Source organism: Apteryx rowi, unplaced genomic scaffold, assembly GCF_003343035.1.
Source record: "Apteryx rowi isolate R43461 unplaced genomic scaffold, aptRow1 scaffold_85, whole genome shotgun sequence".
In the NCBI taxonomy this organism is placed as follows: domain Eukaryota; kingdom Metazoa; phylum Chordata; class Aves; order Apterygiformes; family Apterygidae; genus Apteryx; species Apteryx rowi.
Window position 1 is genome coordinate 200035 of NW_020451149.1, and position 19103 is coordinate 219137.

General features: G+C 41.0%; 1 protein-coding gene across 1 annotated transcript in view; it reads right to left on the bottom strand.

Moving 5' to 3' along the window:
- Window positions 1-19103, bottom strand: part of ADAMTS3 (ADAM metallopeptidase with thrombospondin type 1 motif 3) — a 135148-nt gene that overhangs the window by 89984 nt on the left and 26061 nt on the right. Inside the window, exon 4 of the mRNA XM_026090137.1 lies at window positions 691-847. Within this exon, the coding sequence (XP_025945922.1) occupies window positions 691-847 (157 nt within the window). The remainder of the gene's footprint in view (window positions 1-690; window positions 848-19103) is intronic.

Genomic DNA, 19103 nt, shown 5'->3' on the forward strand with positions numbered 1-19103 from the left:
GTTGGCTTGTAAGGATTTGTATAACATTTAAARGGGAGAAAAAGCATACAGTTGAACAGATTAAACTACACAATAATTATTTTCAGATAGGCTAAAGACATTGTCTTTAGGACTGAGGGAAACTGTGGGATATGTCAAAACATATCTGACCAAGACAACTGTTTTCAAACTGCATTAATTGCAACCTGTAGAAGGCAGGGAGGGGAGGTGGGGAAATGTCAATCACTGGCACAATCTAACTATTACTCAGAAAAGAAATAAGACCTGAATTTTAAACAGAAGTTGTACAGACAAGCTAGCCTTAATAACAACACAGAGTATTAAAGTCACAGGAGTATTTCTATTAACATGTAACATCCCACAATATCTTACCGAATTACCTAGAGCTGAGACTTGTTTCCAGTTAAATCAATGCTAATTTTGCCCTTTTGTCTAAGGAGGAAAAACCCAAGCATTTTGCAACATTTTTTGAAGAAAAAAACACATGGCTAAGTTCCTTTCTCCTAGATACATGCACAAATGCTGCTCTTAGCAGAGAAACTGTGTATATGACTCTGATGACATATTTCAGCAAAATGTTTACACATTTTATTTTTCAACCAGCTCAGTCAAAACTGCCTCTTTCCAAAGCTAATATAGGGTATAGTTACCCAGAATAGATTTCTAAACAAGCATGCAGATGTACTGTACCTTCTGTATGGACATCGGGGAGCATGTCAGTGGGATGCTGCACTGCAGCTGATCTCCTGTACACCATGTGAATTCTTCCCTTTTCCTCATCCATTTGCTTTCCTCTTTCCAAAGGCTCAATGAAGTATTCATCCTTATCAGTTCTTATCATTCCAGCCTGGTGAGGAAAGAGAGAAAGCATACGAATATGTCAAGAGTCTACAGACTTGGCCTCATGCTTTAAAAACAAACAAACATCATGACAGGTGAAGTATAAAACAGTGTATTATTGTACCATAAAAATCAAATTACCACTGGATTTCTTTTGTGTGGACTTCTGGCCAGGTACAATATCCCTCTGCTCTGAGGAGTTTGATCTAGGCTGAAGTTAATGTTCAAAGGCATTAAGAAAAGGCATTAAGAAAAGATCAAGTCTATGTATGAGACAGATGACTCCCTCAAAAACAGAACTAAGACCAAAGTCATACAGGAGTTTGTCATTTTTAAGCTATAAAATAGCTGTGTATAACATAAGTGTGGCATGCTGAGCACTGCTTACCGCAGTGCTCTGCAAATCCTTAACTTGCATGTATTCTGAACCACTTGCACACTCAGGCCCTTCATTTTATTTCATTAAAATCAGTAGAAGTCATATGGTTTCATACTTAAACAAATACATACTGTTCAGTCCTGGAACTACATAGCTACTGACAATTCTTTAAAACCCTTTTTCTTTATGTCTTCCTCCTATGGAATAGGTTCACAGACATGGCAGATTTATCCTGATGCTTACTACAATTAAACTCACCCGGAGAAGTCACACTGTGTAAGTCCAATTTAAGGGAAAAGAGACTCATGCTCAGGAGGAAAAACTTCTCTGCTGACACTTGAATATAAATCACAGTAAATAATGGCGAAGAAATCTGTCAATACACTTAAGGAAAGAGTCACTTAAAAAACCCTTAGTAAAGGCCTTCAGTTCTGAAACTGCCCTTAATTCTAAGGGCTGCAAGACTACACTCTTTCTGACACAGGTAGTGCAAGAACATCATATAGGGGACAAACAGGCATAGAATATTTGAAAATACTGGAAAAAGAAACCCAGTAGTGTATGTATTTGGAGGAATCTAAGTTATTATCAAAGGCATTCAAACACAAACATGAATATGTATATAAAATGCAGTAGAGGAACCACTGATGAGTATTATGCATCTGACTTTCCTTTTATAAAACTTCTTCTCTTCTCCCTCTTCATGCAGCATGACCATTTCACATGCAAACAGCTGAACTGCAAGTATACAAATAAAGGGGTGGTCACCAGGGCACTTCTTGCCATCATCAGATCTTTGTGACTTGGAAGCCTGGCCTGTCATTACGGGAGACGGATGCAGAAAACCAGCAGGTGCACTGCGCGCAGGAGCYGTCCCTGCACAACCTCTGCCGAGGCTCTGGCAAGGCCCACATTGGCGGGTGCGAGCTACGTGAGAATGGGGAAACGCCCCTGCAGCCTGCCCACGGTAGGGTATGACTTCTGCAAATGTTTCATCCTGGAGTCCAAGCTTGTGCTCCGCTCAGCTAAAAACAAAGGTACGCAAAATGGGCTGCTCTCACTCCTTCTAAACCACCCTGGTGCATCCTTCTGCATCAGTTAAACAGGTGAGTGTTAGAGACAGTCTTGTATGCAATATATGATGTGACTCCAGCTGTACCTTAAGGTACAGTTGCCACTTGCTACTCCACCATGCAAAGCAAAAGGTTTTGGTGACTTTAAGTGTTAAAAATAAAATCTGGCTGTAGCTAGCCCTGACGGACTTCCTCCAAAAGGTAGAAGCCATGTTGATCTAAAACAGAGCATTTTATCAACAAAATGGCATTCAAATCTTGGATGCTGTTGCAACAGTTTACTATCGGTTGAATGATGCATTTTTTTTTCATTAACAAAAATTCATCCGCTGATGAAACTATGGAAGCTAAAGGCTTGACGAAGAATCTTTTTTCTTTTACGCAGCGCAAAAGGTCTCCAAGAAGCCACAGTTGTGGCCAGGGACTCCTATATAAGGCCTTGTAAGAGCACATTGATAGTGGGGGCCAAAGAGATTTTGGATCTCAGAATCTGAATGAACGACACAATCCTGATATATGTGCAAACCRCCTCAGGGGCTCCCCCAGCCCATGAGGGCTAGTTACAGTGGAGATCCCATACGCCAGCTTTGAATGCCATCAGACTCATTCATGACAACGCTCAACAGATCTTCTTTGGGAACAAATGGATCTTCTTATAGTCTAGACATAAATCATTTGTCAAATACAAGTAGACAAAATTATGAAAGTCTAAGAGTTTAAAAATTAGTATTTTAATCAAAATGTCCAATCAWAATCACAAATAGTATTTCACCACTAGCTTTCCCTGCTCCAGCTGTTTTCTTACATCTAGTCATCTTTTCAGTTAACATATTTCTTCAAATATTAGTTAAACTTCATAAATATAAATACTACATTTTCTCCTTTGTTTTCAGTACAAGAACAGCAGTAATAACTGAGATTTTTGGCTGGAATAACTCAAGTTAGCAGCACAAATCAGTTTTTCATGTGGCTACTGCACATTATTAGATTGGGAATTAACAAGTCCCTTTGCATGTTAATGGCTTGCTTGCTTGCCATTTTTCTAAGCAAAAGTGAGTTTTGTACCTACAGTTGCTATGTTACTGGTACAAGACCTTATCTTGGCATACAGATTTTGTGTAAACAACCCATTTTATGTGAAACTGTTTGCCTATGACTTGAAAGTAGCTCTATTCAAGTAGCGCACTGTTCACAAGCAAAGCTTGGCTTCATTTTCCAGCTTTAATGTATGCTTTTTCTTTTCTGTGCTAAATCTACAAAGAAGAGAGGAGCCCACAACTATATTTCTGAGAATAGGTGTGCCTTTCTGTGAAAGGCATATAAGAACAATTTGCAGGCATCAAATAAAATTTCAACTTTTACAACCCCCAATAAAACACTTCAACAGGCCTAACACATTCCACCTTAACTCATTATCTGTATCTCAGAAGATTCCTCCTAACTTTACAAATACTGATAACCCTTCCTTATTAATAGGAGACAAAAATAGTTGCTATTTTAAAAGTCTAATTACTAATTAAAAGGACAATACCCAAAGTGAACATCTCATTTCACCTAATCATGCTAAACTAATCACATGGTTCCCATGAAAAAATGCAAATTTAAGAAGTATACACATTGAGATAAATGGCATAGATTCAAGGTGACTTGCCATGCAAACATATCTGGCAAAACAGGCCAGCATCTACATCTACAAAGCATACTCTATCCTAGCTTGTTACTGCCTGGCACCATTACTGCAGCACACACCAGATTCTTCTTTAGAGGATGCACAGCAGTCTCTCTGCCTTGGCTCACATCTGGAATTACAGACAGCTAATGCAGCATCCGCAATTTAGAATTAACAACGCAGTCCTGATCAAGCAGTTTTTATCATTATAACCCCTTCCTTGTATTCCAGTTCCAAGCTACCAGTGTGTTCCCAATCTCACAGCTGATGGTAAATTGTTACTGAGCAACTAAAGCAAATGGCAATAGAAGCTGACTCTGTAAGCAGTCCGATCTTAACAGCTCCTTTTCTCCTAGCCAGATCCCACTTCAGCAGAGATTATACCTTATACAGACCTGTCTTTTCTACAGCTTTTATGGCTGATTATTTATACAGATATAGGGTGTACCTCTACCTTTTCTTCAGCTTTATGGAAGCGGTTACTTCTGCTGATTTCAGTGGATTTAATCTCTTTTGAGGTGTTAGCCAAGTATTTCAAATACATGTGTCACAAATAATCTCTCAGCAAAATTTGCAAATGGAGCTGAAGGGCTCGATTTCCAACTGGTCATCACCAACACAGCGTTCCTGGAGAAGTCTGTATCCAGCAGATCCAACGCGAGACCAATGATCTGGCTTTCAGAACAACTAACAACCTCCCTCTGGCACAGCAGACAAGTTGATTAAAAATGCACCACCGTCAAATAACTCAGACAGACTGAAGGCAGCACGCACAGATCCTTTACCAAACACAGTGATGCACTGTTTGGAGGAGCGGTGTTCCCCACAATCCAAAGGGAGAAATGAAGAACTATAGTGGAGACCAGGCAATTGTGGCTTTGTAGTGAAAAGCCAAACCTAAAGGGCTGAAGAAGTAAAAAATGTACATGGGTCAAAAAAGAGCATCAGTTACACTAACAGCAAGACATTTGGTTTTTACTCAGCATGATTTCCCACTTGCCTTCTTCCTCATCCTTTCCACACCTTTCAGCCTTGTTTTACTCTTTGCTTCATTTATAGAATGGATTTTGTATCACTCATGTGAAAATCAAATACATTTCTGCATGCTTTTGAATAATTAATTTGCACCCACTTTTGAGATACTCGCCCTTGCTTTGCTTTTACAGCAAACAGTACAAATATTAATATGCTCTGTCTGATGCTCAATATATAAGAGTCAAAAGCAGTACAGCGGCATTATGTTACAAAGCACATTCTGAAGGACAGCAGACAAAATTTTTTTTAACTATCCAAATTTGTTTCTTTTTAGTGGAAAATGAAATGTATAATCAACAGGAACAGTTTTGCTCCCTGTTACCAGCCTACTCTCAAGTGTGAATGCAGAAGCCAGCTTCCTTTCCCTTCTGAAACTTTTTTCTAGATTTCAGCAACAAAAAGAACGTGAAGTTTTCCAAAGGAATGGAGAAAGAGGGGCTTGGGTTTATACAGCCCACCCATAAGCAGTTATCAAATTTTCAATGGAATCATCACTGTAACTCTACTGTCAACCCAGCGTTTTCTTCCCTCACCAGCCAGCGAGAAAAGCAAGCAGGTGTTCAGAGCACATATTTTTAAAGACTCACTTGGAGAAAAGACTGCAGTGGATTTTCAAGAAAGAAGTATGTAGTGGAAATTTCTTTTTTTACAAAACCACATTTATGGAGCAATACAGGAAAGCATAGTCTGAAATCTTGGAATGCTATTAATTTTACTACTTTTTCTTATAAATCAACAATGTTCAATATTTCCATGAACTTAAAGATGCAGTTTTAAATCTGTGCTTCTGTGAAGTTTATCCAGAACCATCCTCATATGTCTTAAAACATGAAAACAAGAACACAACAAAACTACAAAAAGCCAAAAGAATTCTTTGTGGCACAGTGAGCGAGAAGGCCTGGAAATAAATCCGTCTGTTCTCAGCGTTATTTCAACCTCGACCGAGACTCTGGGGAAGTGGATTAAGTTCTCAGCTTTCCTGCAGACTTACTTCTCCCAGTTATAAAATGGCAGACAGGATCCCTCACTGAACAGTATTACAGGGGAAAGCTGCTCAAGTTCTATTTACCACCCTCTGGGTACCCACCTTGCTGCCTAACATTTACAATTTTGTCTTTAATTGACTCATTACCATTAATGCATTTCATCCTTGCAGCTCTCCTCGCCCGCCTCAGTCCAGAAGTAAGGGTGCACAGCAAACTGAAGGAAAGCCTCTCCACTGAATTAAACAGGAGCAGGAACAGCTCCTGTCTGAAGTCAGACTAAAAGGTACCTGAGAGCAAATGTAAATCTAGTCTGGCACATGCAGCACACCTGTAAGAATTTTAGGGGACAGCAAATGATGTATTATTATCAGAAACTGCACTGATAAACGCAAAACCTGGAAGACTGTTTTTTTCAAATGCAAAAAGACACAGACAATAAAAGTAAGGGAATCACAAATGATATAAAGCCTTGAGAAAATAACCTACAAGGGCAGGTTAAACTAAGGAATCACTTACTGAGCCAAAATCAACAGCATTTAAGGGGGAACATGATTCTGTATAAATATGCATAGGGTATTAGCTGCAAGGGAGGAAAGAACCATTCATTCAGAGGAACACAACAGAGAACTGTGGAGTGACCATTAAGAATGGATACATTTAACTTTAATATTTGAGTAAACATTATGGGTGGGATTTTCAAAAGTATTTTAGGAAGTTAAATGCCCCATTTCTAGTGCTTTTCAATGAGGGCAGGTTGTTCAGTTCTCAGGTGTGTTTTGAAAAGCCCACCCTCAAACGTCAGCAAGTGAAAGAGTTTGTTGAGCAAGGCAGCAGAGTCGCAGTAACTGCCATAATCAAAGCAAGCGCTGCCAACACTTGCCACAAAGGGCCACCTGAGAGGAGGAAACGCTGTGGGTGTTTAACGTCTACGGTGCATTTAGCTTACCAAAGAAACCTGTGGCAGAGTATTGCTAGCCTCCCTATCATCTCACACTGAATAATAAGAGGTCTGTTAATGCTCTCACCTTTTGGTGCCAGCCTCCATTGCCCACTTCTGTTGGCAAGTAAATTCTGTTTTTTTCCTGCTTACTGTCCTCTCGTGCTCCGGAGGTGTCCCCCACAAAAAGTGCAAGCTACATTGTTTTCTTATGCTAATCCCGCCACAAAACACTCCTTTTCTATTTGCCTATGAAAAAAGCTTGACAAAAGTTAGGTTTCTGAAGTGCTGAGACCTCTATCTACTGTAGTCATCAATATTGTCTTCCTGTTCCTATCTACTGCCCCATCTGTGTCTGTTGCCTCCTGTCTCATACTTCCATCTATAAGCTTTTCAAAGCAGGGGCTGTCATTATGTTCTGTGTTTTATAGCATCTAGCACAGTAGGACACTTGATCCATTGACAGATACTGGTATAATCCAAATACACCACGGGCACATTGGCAAATTGAAATCAAGCACTACATGTATTTATATCTGTATACAAATGCTTGAAAAGAACGCTGAAACTTTAATGGGAACTACTAAAAAGATCTAATGAAAATGATTAAAGGAGTCCATTTTTAGATTAGATCAAAGTATGCATGGTATATTAGCAGCATCTGTTGGATCTTCTAACTACATCAAAGCATACTGGTTTAAAGCTAAAGGAATTGCAAATACGGAGCTTTCAGCCATGTCGGGAGTAGGAATACAGGGAGGTAAGTACAAGGAGCTTGACTCGGGGAGAGCCTAGCACCAGTTCACGACTCTTCCTCATCTCATACAACAGTGGCCTTGGTGGGTCCCAAGGGAAGAGAGCAGCAAGCAGCACACGCATGGCGAGCTTCCCCTGGTCAACCAGCCAGTTTTATGCTTCAGTGAAAAGGGCTCAAASTTGGGGGCAGGGGAAGGGGGGGGGGGGAAGCCCAAACCAGGGAATATGGAAGGATACAGCTGCAAGGAGTCTTCCATTTTTCAGCTTGGGCTGTAAAGGTTCAGGATGCATTTCCCTAACACTATTTGTAAATAGCAGCTACCCGAAACTGAAGCCAGTTGTGCAGGTATCTCTCTTTGCTCCAGCAGTGAGGACTACATCTAGACACCGCTATCATTATCCCAATTAACTCTACACACTTTCTACCACAACGGTTTCCGTGCTGCCCATTTTCGTATCACTAAGAATGCATACTTTTAAGAAGAGAGACACAGAATTATAGCTAAATTCTAACAAGTGTAACTATTTTCCATTGGCTTTATTTTAAAGGCAATAAGAGATTCCCTCCAACAAATGCATGGTATGGTAATAATTTTCAGAGAAAACAGCTTTCATCCAAACGTTTCTGTGCCTTTACTATCATTGTAATCAACACATACACTCATTTTCACAAGATTAGATTTCAGTTGGTATCTGTATTTTGAAAACCCTGGAGCCACATGCATTTTTTTAAGTCATAATGAATATTCCACAGAGAAGGTAATATATCAATTATGTTCTTAAATTGCCCTTAGTGCTATATTACTATACAGAAATAATTTTTCAAACATTCACATGCCACTCTGGGGAACTGAGGTGTTAATTAGCAGCTGTTTCTCCTAAGCCAGCTTTGAATGGTGAGAGAATTGAACATGAAAGGCTGCCTTAAGCAAACCAGAAATACAATTTTAAAATATTTACACATTGTGAGATGGTTACTCCCTGACCAGTGTGGCATACATGGGAGTAAAGTGTAAAGACATAAAGACTAAGGGCAGCTTTGTTGCCAGGTGCTTTTTCTTTCTCTCCCCTAAATCTCTTGATTTTTCACTCAGGGAAGAAAGAAAAATCACATCTAACATGTTCCGCCCAAGGAGAAGCTGTTGCTCACACCCCATCCTGCTCACTGTACTTCACTAAAACTTTTCTACCAACTCCTTTGTCTCCAGATTGTTCCAGACTTAAAACCTGAGTTTTTTGGKTTTTTTTTTAGTTTGTACTTTCCCCCTCCCAACTAGAAACTGGGAGCAATATGTAAGTACTTTTCTGGCAGTTAATTGGAACTACTTATTTAATAACGGTCTTTTACAAATTGAGGACAAACAGCACTGCATTGATCAAGATATGCCAGGTCTAGCAGCTTAGAGTTGGCTCTGCAGATTGGCATTCAAATACCCGCTCCGCAGTGTACCTGGTGCTTAAAATGGGTCTTCAACGCATAAACATCAAATGCCACTCTCTTCTGACAATATTAAGTGCACAAATACACTACAGGCCATGCTGATTAGCTTTGTATTCCTCTATACAAGTTCACGCTCTTAGATTAAATGCCGTATTTGTCTGCTTTCAGCTGTTTTTACAAAGACACGGAGCCATTGTGCTACACTGAATACGACGACTAGGGAGACAACGACCTTCACGGCCTCCTGAAGTCAGATGTTTACCTATTTGATGTAGCTTTCGTGCAGCTAACCATTATATACGCTTTTAGCAAAGAGTAGCTGCTCCACCTGAATACACATTACGGACCTGCTCTTACTGCATCCATGAAATAAAACTTAACAATTTGAAAAAACGTCAGTCATCCAATGCATAATTGATTACACTGCACTTTGAGGGATACGTGATCAATAGAGCTTCACTGCATTCCCCAACACGGGAGTCTTCATTTATATTACAGGCATCTTTTATCCAGCTTAAGATACTGACACTCTTCTGTAACATAAAGAGTAATTTGGAAATACCACATTCTGTGTTTTTTCTGTGAAGAACTGAAATAGTAGAGGCTAACAGCTTACAAAATTGAAATTTAAGATCAAATTCAAGGCTCTGCATTCTTTTCTAAATGAAGTAGGTTGTCAATAATAGAAGAAGCAGATTAGCGAGCAGGCTGGAGTTTGCTTGGCAGAAAGAGGTTGCCTGTGTGAAGTCAGGCAACAAAATACTCATTGATAGGAGACCAGCAAAGTACCAAAAGCAAAATATCAGCAAAAAGCACAGGGATATGAGAATACAAAACCACCTTCCCTCTAGAACAAAGTTCCAGCTCTGGGTCCTTCAGTAGCACACAGGTGCTGACAAATAAGCAATAAAAATAAGCCATTCAGTTGTACTCTACCAAGAAGGGAAGTCAAAATGAGAAGAATGTAATAGCTCTCACCAGTTTACTGAGTTAAAGAATACGCACTGGCAAACAGAGCTGGATGTCTTTCAAATACTAGACTTTCTCTGATATTTGACACTTGTAATAGGGAGCTCCCTACCACTTAGCAGACTGTCTGCTAATTGCCTACGGTGACACTGATACAGGTCGAGATGTTTTAGGAGGTTGACTTTCTTTACAAAGTACTCCAGCAGCTCTGCTGTTTGAATTCTGGCTGCTTTTATGAAATGGGCTGTACCACTCCCTGCACCTCAGCACATGTGGCAGCAGGCATGTGTGAAAGGGCCAGGACAGTTACTTTCCAGCCCAAGGATGGCTAAAAATCCACTGGGAAAGGGGAACGCTGCCTGCACAGGACAGCTGTCCCCTGTTTTAGAGGAGAGGCTATGTTTAGGGGTACAAATCTGCTTACTTTAGAAGGGTCTAACCTAAACCCAATGACTTCAATCCAACAGTGAGGAAATAGGGGAACACAGACAAGTTTTGCTGTAAGATGTACTGTAACGCCATCAATGCCCATTAGTGTTCAAACCGATTGTCATTGTGCAATCTGGGAACAAGGGGACTACAGCTACACGAGGTCAGGAAGGCAGGGCCCCAAAACATAGGTCTATAAAGTTACATAATTCACCGTTCTCCATGTTTACGTGACAACTATAAAGGAGCGGAGCTTGTGTGCGAAGAGGAGATGAACACGCTTAGGAACAAGTTCCTCCACCATCTTGGTATCTGACCTTGAAAAGAGAGAAGAGAACTCTCCCCTCTTGCAACGAAGACGCTACCTCTCAGACTATGTATTAGCCATAGGCCATTCCGCCTCACCTTGCATGAGAGTCACCTGCTCCAAAACCAAGAGATTTCTGCAAGTTAAACAATGTAGGCAAACGAGTGCCTTTGACGGGTTCTCACTGAATGAAAGAAAGAGAAGTAGGATACTGGAAGCAACAAGTCAGAAGTAGAATAAAGACTATCCTTGACATATTGTTCAAGCTTGCAAAAATACTGATTGACTGCTCCTGTACCGCTAGAGATTTCTGCAGATCTCTGTATTACTCCTCCCATTCTTCAAAGTATTGAATGGGAGTAGAAGAGGGGCTTATTTGACTGAGAAATGCTGTTATGTAGCATTTTATTCAAAGTGGGACACCCATATAGTATAGTATAGTTTCACCTTCCACCAGCTCAGAGCGAGTTATCTAAGAGGAACTCCCAACAGCCTGATTTGCTACACAGTAAATCGCAAAATCAATCACTGCACATCCCTTAGAAACGAAATGCAAAAGTACATACAGCGCTCCTAAGTGTCAGAATTGGAATATCCGAAATCTGCTCTCACTTTGGGCCACTAATTGCTTGTTCGGCTCTTCACAAAATCTCTTAACACACTCTCAACATGTGATAAGTTAAATAGCGAGACAGACTGCGACACCCTGAGTAGTTTCAGCTAGCACAGTCATTTATTTCACCTACCACCAATGCCGATGGAGCCAGAGCTGCAGCAGAAGGACCCAGCGCAGCTGCACGCATGGAACTAAACAAAAAACAATCAAAGGAAGACAAAGCTGCTACCTCCCAGAAAATGCTTTCTTCTGACCATTATATCGATGACACTGGAAAATGTTTCCAGGTCTCCCCCCCCAACCCTTTTATTTCTCCCTTTTTTCCTGTTGGACAATCGCAGGTGGCTGACAGCTCTATCCTGCTGCTAACTAAATAGAAGCCCCATTGAAAAGCATCAAGAGCTCTGTGTTCCCTCAATTTAATATCCCAGCACCAGCCAAGCAGACACTGCATCCTGCCAAGACAAACATATGGGACTTGGCAAAAGGGGAGGGGGGCAGTTTCTGGAGACAGCCCTCCAGTCTAAACTTCTTAAGGAGTCGATATAAACATGCTTTTATAAAAAAGGTGCTGCCTCGTCTAAAAACACAGATTCAGCGCAAAAACACTACTACCTTTCACCTTCTCTGTTAGTTTAAGGTGTGTTCAGTTCAATGACTGTGCAAAACCTGCGTCACCGCTACCTGCTGCTCGCTTTTTTAATCCAAAGATGAAAACTTTTTGGAGCCACACTGAACACTGGTTGATTTATTGGAAGAAAAATAAAAGCAAAGAAGGATGCTTTGCCTGCAGCACATTTCCCTTTGCCTGCCTCCACCAAAACACAGCTACAGTAGGTGGAAATTGATTATAAGTTTCCTACATGTGTGGCTCTAGGGTTATACCTTAAATTCACTGTGCGGGTATTATTTTGCATGCCACGTGGGATCCATATTTTGTCAAGAACCAACTGATTCTCCAGGTTTCTTCTTTAAAAAAGTTAAGCAATATAAGAAGAGTTAAATATTCTAGAAACTTCTGAAGTTATCTCATGCTATCTCAGAGTTAAGAGCAGAGGCTGTTTCCTCATGGTAAACGCATGGTGTCTTGAGCATCCATTACAGACAGGTAAATGGTCTCAAGAAGCAGGCCTGCAAGCAAGCGTGCTCCATGCCTGGGCAAGGCAGCAGCCCACGTGTGCTCCTTGCACCTTGGACAGGAACCCATGCTCCCGTGTCTGGATACAGGCTGGGGAGAATCGTATTTTTAAACAGTTGAGGACATAAATGAACAGCAAAAAGGCACAAGTGTTCTGCTCTCAGACATCAGGGCTATGTCCATAACCTGCCAGGATAATTCACCTGGTGGGTGAATTCACTCACTCTCCTGGCTTTTTTTTATTAGGCTTGACTTGAAATAGGAAGCAGGAATTGGGCTGTGATTTTGACAAGTTATTCTGGTAGATGCAGCACTCACAGCTAGCCATCATCTTTTTCCAGGGAGCCCTTCTGTCCTTCCCCACCATGCCACAGACGCGCTGTTGACCACAGGGAAAGGCCAACAAGCTCCTGACAAGGTGGAGGCAAAGAGCAGGTTGCACCAGTTGTTGTGGTACCAGCAGCCCATTCCTGACACCTCCCTTTCCTGGGGTGACTTAGACAGGTGATTTACCCGAGCGTATACATACTGCGTAAAGCATGCACAACAAGTATCCCATCTATTGCATAAATACAGTAGGGCAAGCCATTACCTTGCTGGAAAAGCCGCGTATCACTGATCTACACCCTACAACTCCCTATGCCCAGAGGAAAAAGGAACCTGACTTTAGCAAACAATACATCATACAAACAGAACAATAAAAATATGAAAAACCAGAACAGATTCAAAAACTAAACAGAACTGGCAAATAGCAGCACTGCATTTGTATATTCTAGTGGCTGCATTTAGTAAGCTAGCACAGACATTCACATACGGCTCTGTTACTAAGGCCTATCTACCCTGTTTGCTCCTGCACCGCCTGCTGGGGCAGCAGCTGTGGCAGAAGGCCTGCAGTGACGTTTCTGTGGGCAATCAGATGGCACAGAGCCACCTGCTTGCTAGATAAAGGATTTGCTAGATAATGAGCCTCTTCTTCTTACTTTCCAAAGAATCGTTTCGTAGAGTCACTATCCTCAATAACATTGTTCCATGCTGGACAAACACGATTAGCTCAGCCATCCTCGTAATACCTTCACAGTATGTGTTATAAATCTCAGTTCAGAGAGACTTCTGCGGACAGTTGGAGTCGAGTAACTTCATACACACACATGAGTCCCATTACTTACATACAAAACACATCTGGCAAACCAGGGAAGAGTTCTCCTTCTGTTCACAACACCACTGAGTTACCTGTAATGCCTGTCCACTTTTTTCTCTTTTTCCGTTTATTCTACTTTCTCTAGTTATTGCTTATCTAACTCACACTGATCTATATGCATAATTATTAATCAAAATGAAGTGAAAACAATTAAACATTACACATTTTTATTCCATTTATGACATTTTTGAGTAGTTTAGACTCATTGGCCCATATTATTGTATCACCACATTGTGTACAACATATGGTACTAATCTGATAGATGTGTGAGTAAAGGCTACAGATACTTTTAAAATACTGGGCAGTATGGAGAAGGTGTGGTAGAAATATAGAGAGCTAACCAAAGTGACTAGAGATGGCATGCAGTTCAAATTCTGAACAAATAACCAAGCACAACCCAAAATTTTATCTTAATCTCACTAAAAACGCTAAGAGAAAAGCGCACAGACAAAGAAAAGCAGGTAGCATTCCTTATTTTATCCCCATTACATGTTGCTGCAAACTGCTATCAGAATTACAACTAACTGAAAAAGAGGAAAGTTTGCTCTGCCGGAGGGACAGATCTCGGAGACCGAGGGCTGCTGCTCTGCTGACCCTGCCACTGCCAGGACCAGGCTCCCTCTCTGCTGCGGCGCCGAGAGCCCAGGGAGCTTCTCGGGCGTTCCCTGAGAAAACGAGGCCAGCAGGAACAGTCTTCCACAGTCTGAGTAGGCTAAAAGAAGTAACGGTGGCAGAAAACAGACAAGCAAGGAGCTGCACCATGCAACAGAGAAACAGCTGGAGAGAAAATTAAATGCCTACAGCACATACAAGTTTGCTAGATAAACAGCCGAAAGCCTCACTCCCTGGCAGTGATCAAAGAGGTCCTGCCCTCACGTATTTGCTAGTGTGGCTGAAAACATTACGTATCAAGTTCTGATGATACCGACAGAAGTTAAGTTGCCACTACATGAAGTTACGAGCGGAGCAAGGTAGACACTTAAGGAAGCAGCCTCAGAAGGAGGGTGCACATCCCAGGTGCACAGGGAGGCCAGCCAAGGAGAGCAGCCGTTCGTGGGCACCACGAAGCAGGCAGGGGCACGGGCTCAACCCCATGTGGTGGCACAGGCTACCCCTACAGACCGGTGCTCGCTGGCGCCGCGCTTGGAGAAGGGGTGACCAGTGCCTTCCTCTCTAGCAAAGTTAGGTTCTCAGTCACATAAGGGGATACAGGCCCTGCTGAGGTCCAGCTCACAAGACTGGCAAGGAATGAAAAAGTCCTTCCAAAAGGACATATTTCTCTTGCTGCACATCTTCTGCATGTTAAAGTATTTATGGTCTCAACATACTTGGCATATAAAAAATAATACACATTAGAAGAATGCTGGAAAAAAGTTATATGGTATTACAGCGTACATTTTGAGAAACAGATGTTACTGATCCAGTTGCTGGGTGCCTACAAAGAGAGGAGGTTTGCACACGCAACTCCTCCGTCCCCACGGACGGGCCTCCAGCCCCCACTGGATCGCTCTGAGGCTCCCTGGGCTCCAGGCAGACACACGGGTTTTGGGACAAAACATCAGTACTTGCTGGCTTCTTAAGCACCAACGCCCTTTTAGCTGTTTCCAGTACAGCAAGCAGGAATTCAACAGTTAATTTTTCCTCTTTGGAAGATCAATGTAATATAAAAATCAATGCTGTATCAAGTGTTTTATCTGTTGCAGAACTCCTAACGTTTCTATTTCAGAATTAAAGCAACAGTTTCTGAATCCTTTCGGTCTCAATTCTTGGAGGCTATTAAACATAGACAGCATAGAGAACTGTAAGATTTTTCTAATTAAAAATGTTCATACAATGAGACAGATTTATTTAAAAACAATCTCAAATCAAATTAAATATTCAAATGGTACATGCTACTCAAATTTCACAGCAACCTGAATTATTCACATGGCACAAGTTTCTGGCTATCTAGTACCAGGTTTTTTAAGACAAAAACATCTTCTGCAGCTACAAAGAAAAATATTACTTGTTCAACTGAACACCAAGATGAAAACTCAGAAAGAGAATGAAAACGTAGGAATGTTTAATATCCTCTTCCAACCTATGGATACAATTTATGCATAAGAGGCTAAAATACACTCATACTGAAGTACTGAATGCCAAGCTGACCAGAAACAATACACTCATTTCCTCAGCTAAGCAGAGTTCTCCCTGTGCTTAATAAACTCATTTTAAATACAAACACATTCTTCATTTTAATCATACTTAGTACAGTCAGTGTAATCTGAACAATAAAAATATTGCTATCATTTGAAACTATAGTGAAAAATGTAATCTAGTCCAAAGACATGCACAGCTGACCATTCTGCAGAGCAGGAATTAAGAATACAAGGAATTGATCATGATCTGTAAATACCTAAATGGAGAAGAGACTGTCAGTCAGTAATGGTCTGTTAATGTAGCAAAAGATGAAAAAAAATAAAAAGAGAAGATGAAGAATTAAGCTGGATGAATTCAGATCACTAATAAGCAATGTCTTGTACATCTATATGTAAAAATGAGATACTTGATCCATGCCATGAGGAACCTAAAAATATAAAAGCAGCATAGTAGATTCTACAGCGGTTAAAACCCTCAGCTGAGACAGATGTCCTTCTAACCCATACGCCCTGTGCAATCATGGAGCTGCTGGTGAGAGTCTCCTCATGAAACGTATGACTTGTAATAGCCAGGATACTGGGCTGGATACTAAAAATGGACTGGTATTCTCACAGAAATCTATAACTACATTTAAAATATACAGTATTTGGCAGACCCTTAAAAGACTACTCCATGTTACTTTCTGAACCCCAAGTGAAAGAAAAATCCTTTCCCACAATTTTTGGTTGCTTCTCCTATGCACAGAAGCTTTGTCAGTGCACAAACTGATGCACCATTTTGATGAGCAAAAGACATTAAGAAGAACCAGAGAACTAACCAATATTCTGTTGCATTTGCACAGAAGAAAAGAAAATGGCAATATATTACTGGGTCAGCGCACAGGACTGAAATTAAGCTTTTTAGCTTCCTCTTTGAATATATGTACAAGAAAATTCCTTTATGCTGAAATTTCTCATGCTTGGTTTTAATCCAAAGTTTGGGTTCCTTTTTTCCCCTTTCAGAATGTCTATGAAAAAAAAAAAATCAGTGGAACCCCTTAGAGTTATATGAAAACAAGGAGAAAAAACAAGCTTTGATTTTATGTGGAAAAATGTGTCTCTATTTTTTGTTCTTGGAAAACCTACAGAGATTCATTCTAACGGCACAGAACTGGCACACAAAATGCTTTGTCCTTACAGAAGGAATCGTGGTTTTGAAATATCAGTTATTAAAAACTGAAAAGTATGCATGGAACATGCTCAGTGAAGTCAAGTATCTCACTAAGCCCAGCATATCTCTGTGGAAATATTTACTGAGTACAAGTTTTGTCTTTGTGGCAAATACAGAAGCTCTATGCTAATAATTATTTTATAGTGAAATGGTACTGACCGTGCAATAGGAAATTTCACTTCTGTGAAAGGAGCCTGAAGTGCGTAAGATAATGGGTATTTAGCCCCTATGCCACAGTTAAATTTTATACATACAGGATTGCCAATTCTTGCAGTAAACTTGGTGTTTTCACAACTCCTGGAGTCATGGGATCATGAGAGAATCATAGGTTCCTCTAAAAAGTGGAAATGAAAACAAGAAGCAAGGACATTTGATAGCCTTCAAAGAAGGAAAAATAAAAAGAACTTCAAATCAAGCACTGCATACTCCAAAATTACAAGGCAAATAAAAAGAATACGAAAATATTAACATCTCATGACCTGGAGGATGGAAACAGGGACACCTGAGGTCAGCAGCACCACAAGTATGGCAGCACACAGAAGCAATACTTATCTACTGCCTGTATTCAGCAGGCATGAACACCACCGCAGAATTATCAAAAACTGCAAATATTCCAGATACTGAATGACGTTATTACATTAGGCAACACTGCGGTATCTGTCCTCCACCGCCTAAGCTGGCCAGCCAGGCCCCACTCTGCGTTCTTCCTCATCTCCCTCCCGCCCCAGGGCAGGGGGAGCGGGAGGCCAGTTAGTCGACCCTTCCCCTCTCATCTGGCAGCTCCCCGAGCTTCAAATTCTCTCACTCGTTACTGACAACTGTACGCTCACATGAGCGCCGAGTCTCCACATGTTCTGCCACTTACCTGGACACGTGTTTACAGACCTATAAACTCAAATTTTACCTCTCCTTGAGGAATTCCAGGTTATGCAACACATTTCATATCATAGGGCATTCAACACTACAGAAGACAGACAGATCTGAAATGCTCCAACACTGACCAGTTACTGATCATCTCCATGATTTTCCAGGGCACTGGGTACCTCAAATCCTAACATACGCCCTGTGCAAGTCAGAGATGTGCACCTCCCACTTGACACCCTTTGGAAACTCTAGCAAAAGAATAGCTCAGGTGATCTGTTAGAGCCCTTCTGATTCTTCTTTGCTATAGTATTTGAAAAGTATAAATTAACTATTTTCGCACCATCTGCACTGAGTTTAGAGGCAAGCATGCTCACATGGAGACGTTAGCTTGGGCTGCTGCCTCCACAGTTGGCCACAACTGTCTATCCATGGAGCTTCTTCTATAGGTCATCTTCACAAGAGGTATAGCAGAATAATTATAAAATCTAGACGAGACTAAAGATAATCAAGGTGAGAAACGGTAAGACACTGGACAGCTTGGCTCAGCTTTATTGATTTCCACTTCCCCAAGCATCAAGCTACGGGGTTTCTTAATCTATGTTCTAAGGAGCACAGAAGTCATCTCTGCAAAGCACTCGGCCTTTCAAAGGAGTCAGAAGGGCTGCACTCGCCAGGGCCTGTGCTACGCAGGACTTCATGCTACTGGTAAACTATCCACTGAGATAACAAAGATTGTCCCTGCACATCAGACTTTCCAAGATACTAAAATTCAGTAAAAACTAAGGGTGAAAACCAGTGATGTCTTGAAAAACAGATTTTCTTACCAGATGAAGGAACCAGAGGACTGATGTATTTTACACTGAACAGAGAAATTCTATTGATCAAAAGCTAGGACGCACCATTTCAAAGTACTGACATGCCAAAGCCAGTAATATTTACAACAAACTCATTGTTTTCTATCTGTTCTCCATCTTTTTGCAAATAGACCAAAGTAAAAATCTCTCAAAGGAAAAGCACAGTTTTACACTGTGGTGATTTAGTCAGGTATGAAAGAAGGCGGCAAAATGACACTGCAATTTGTACGAGGTTAGAAAGTTAATTTACTACTGCATTGTTGT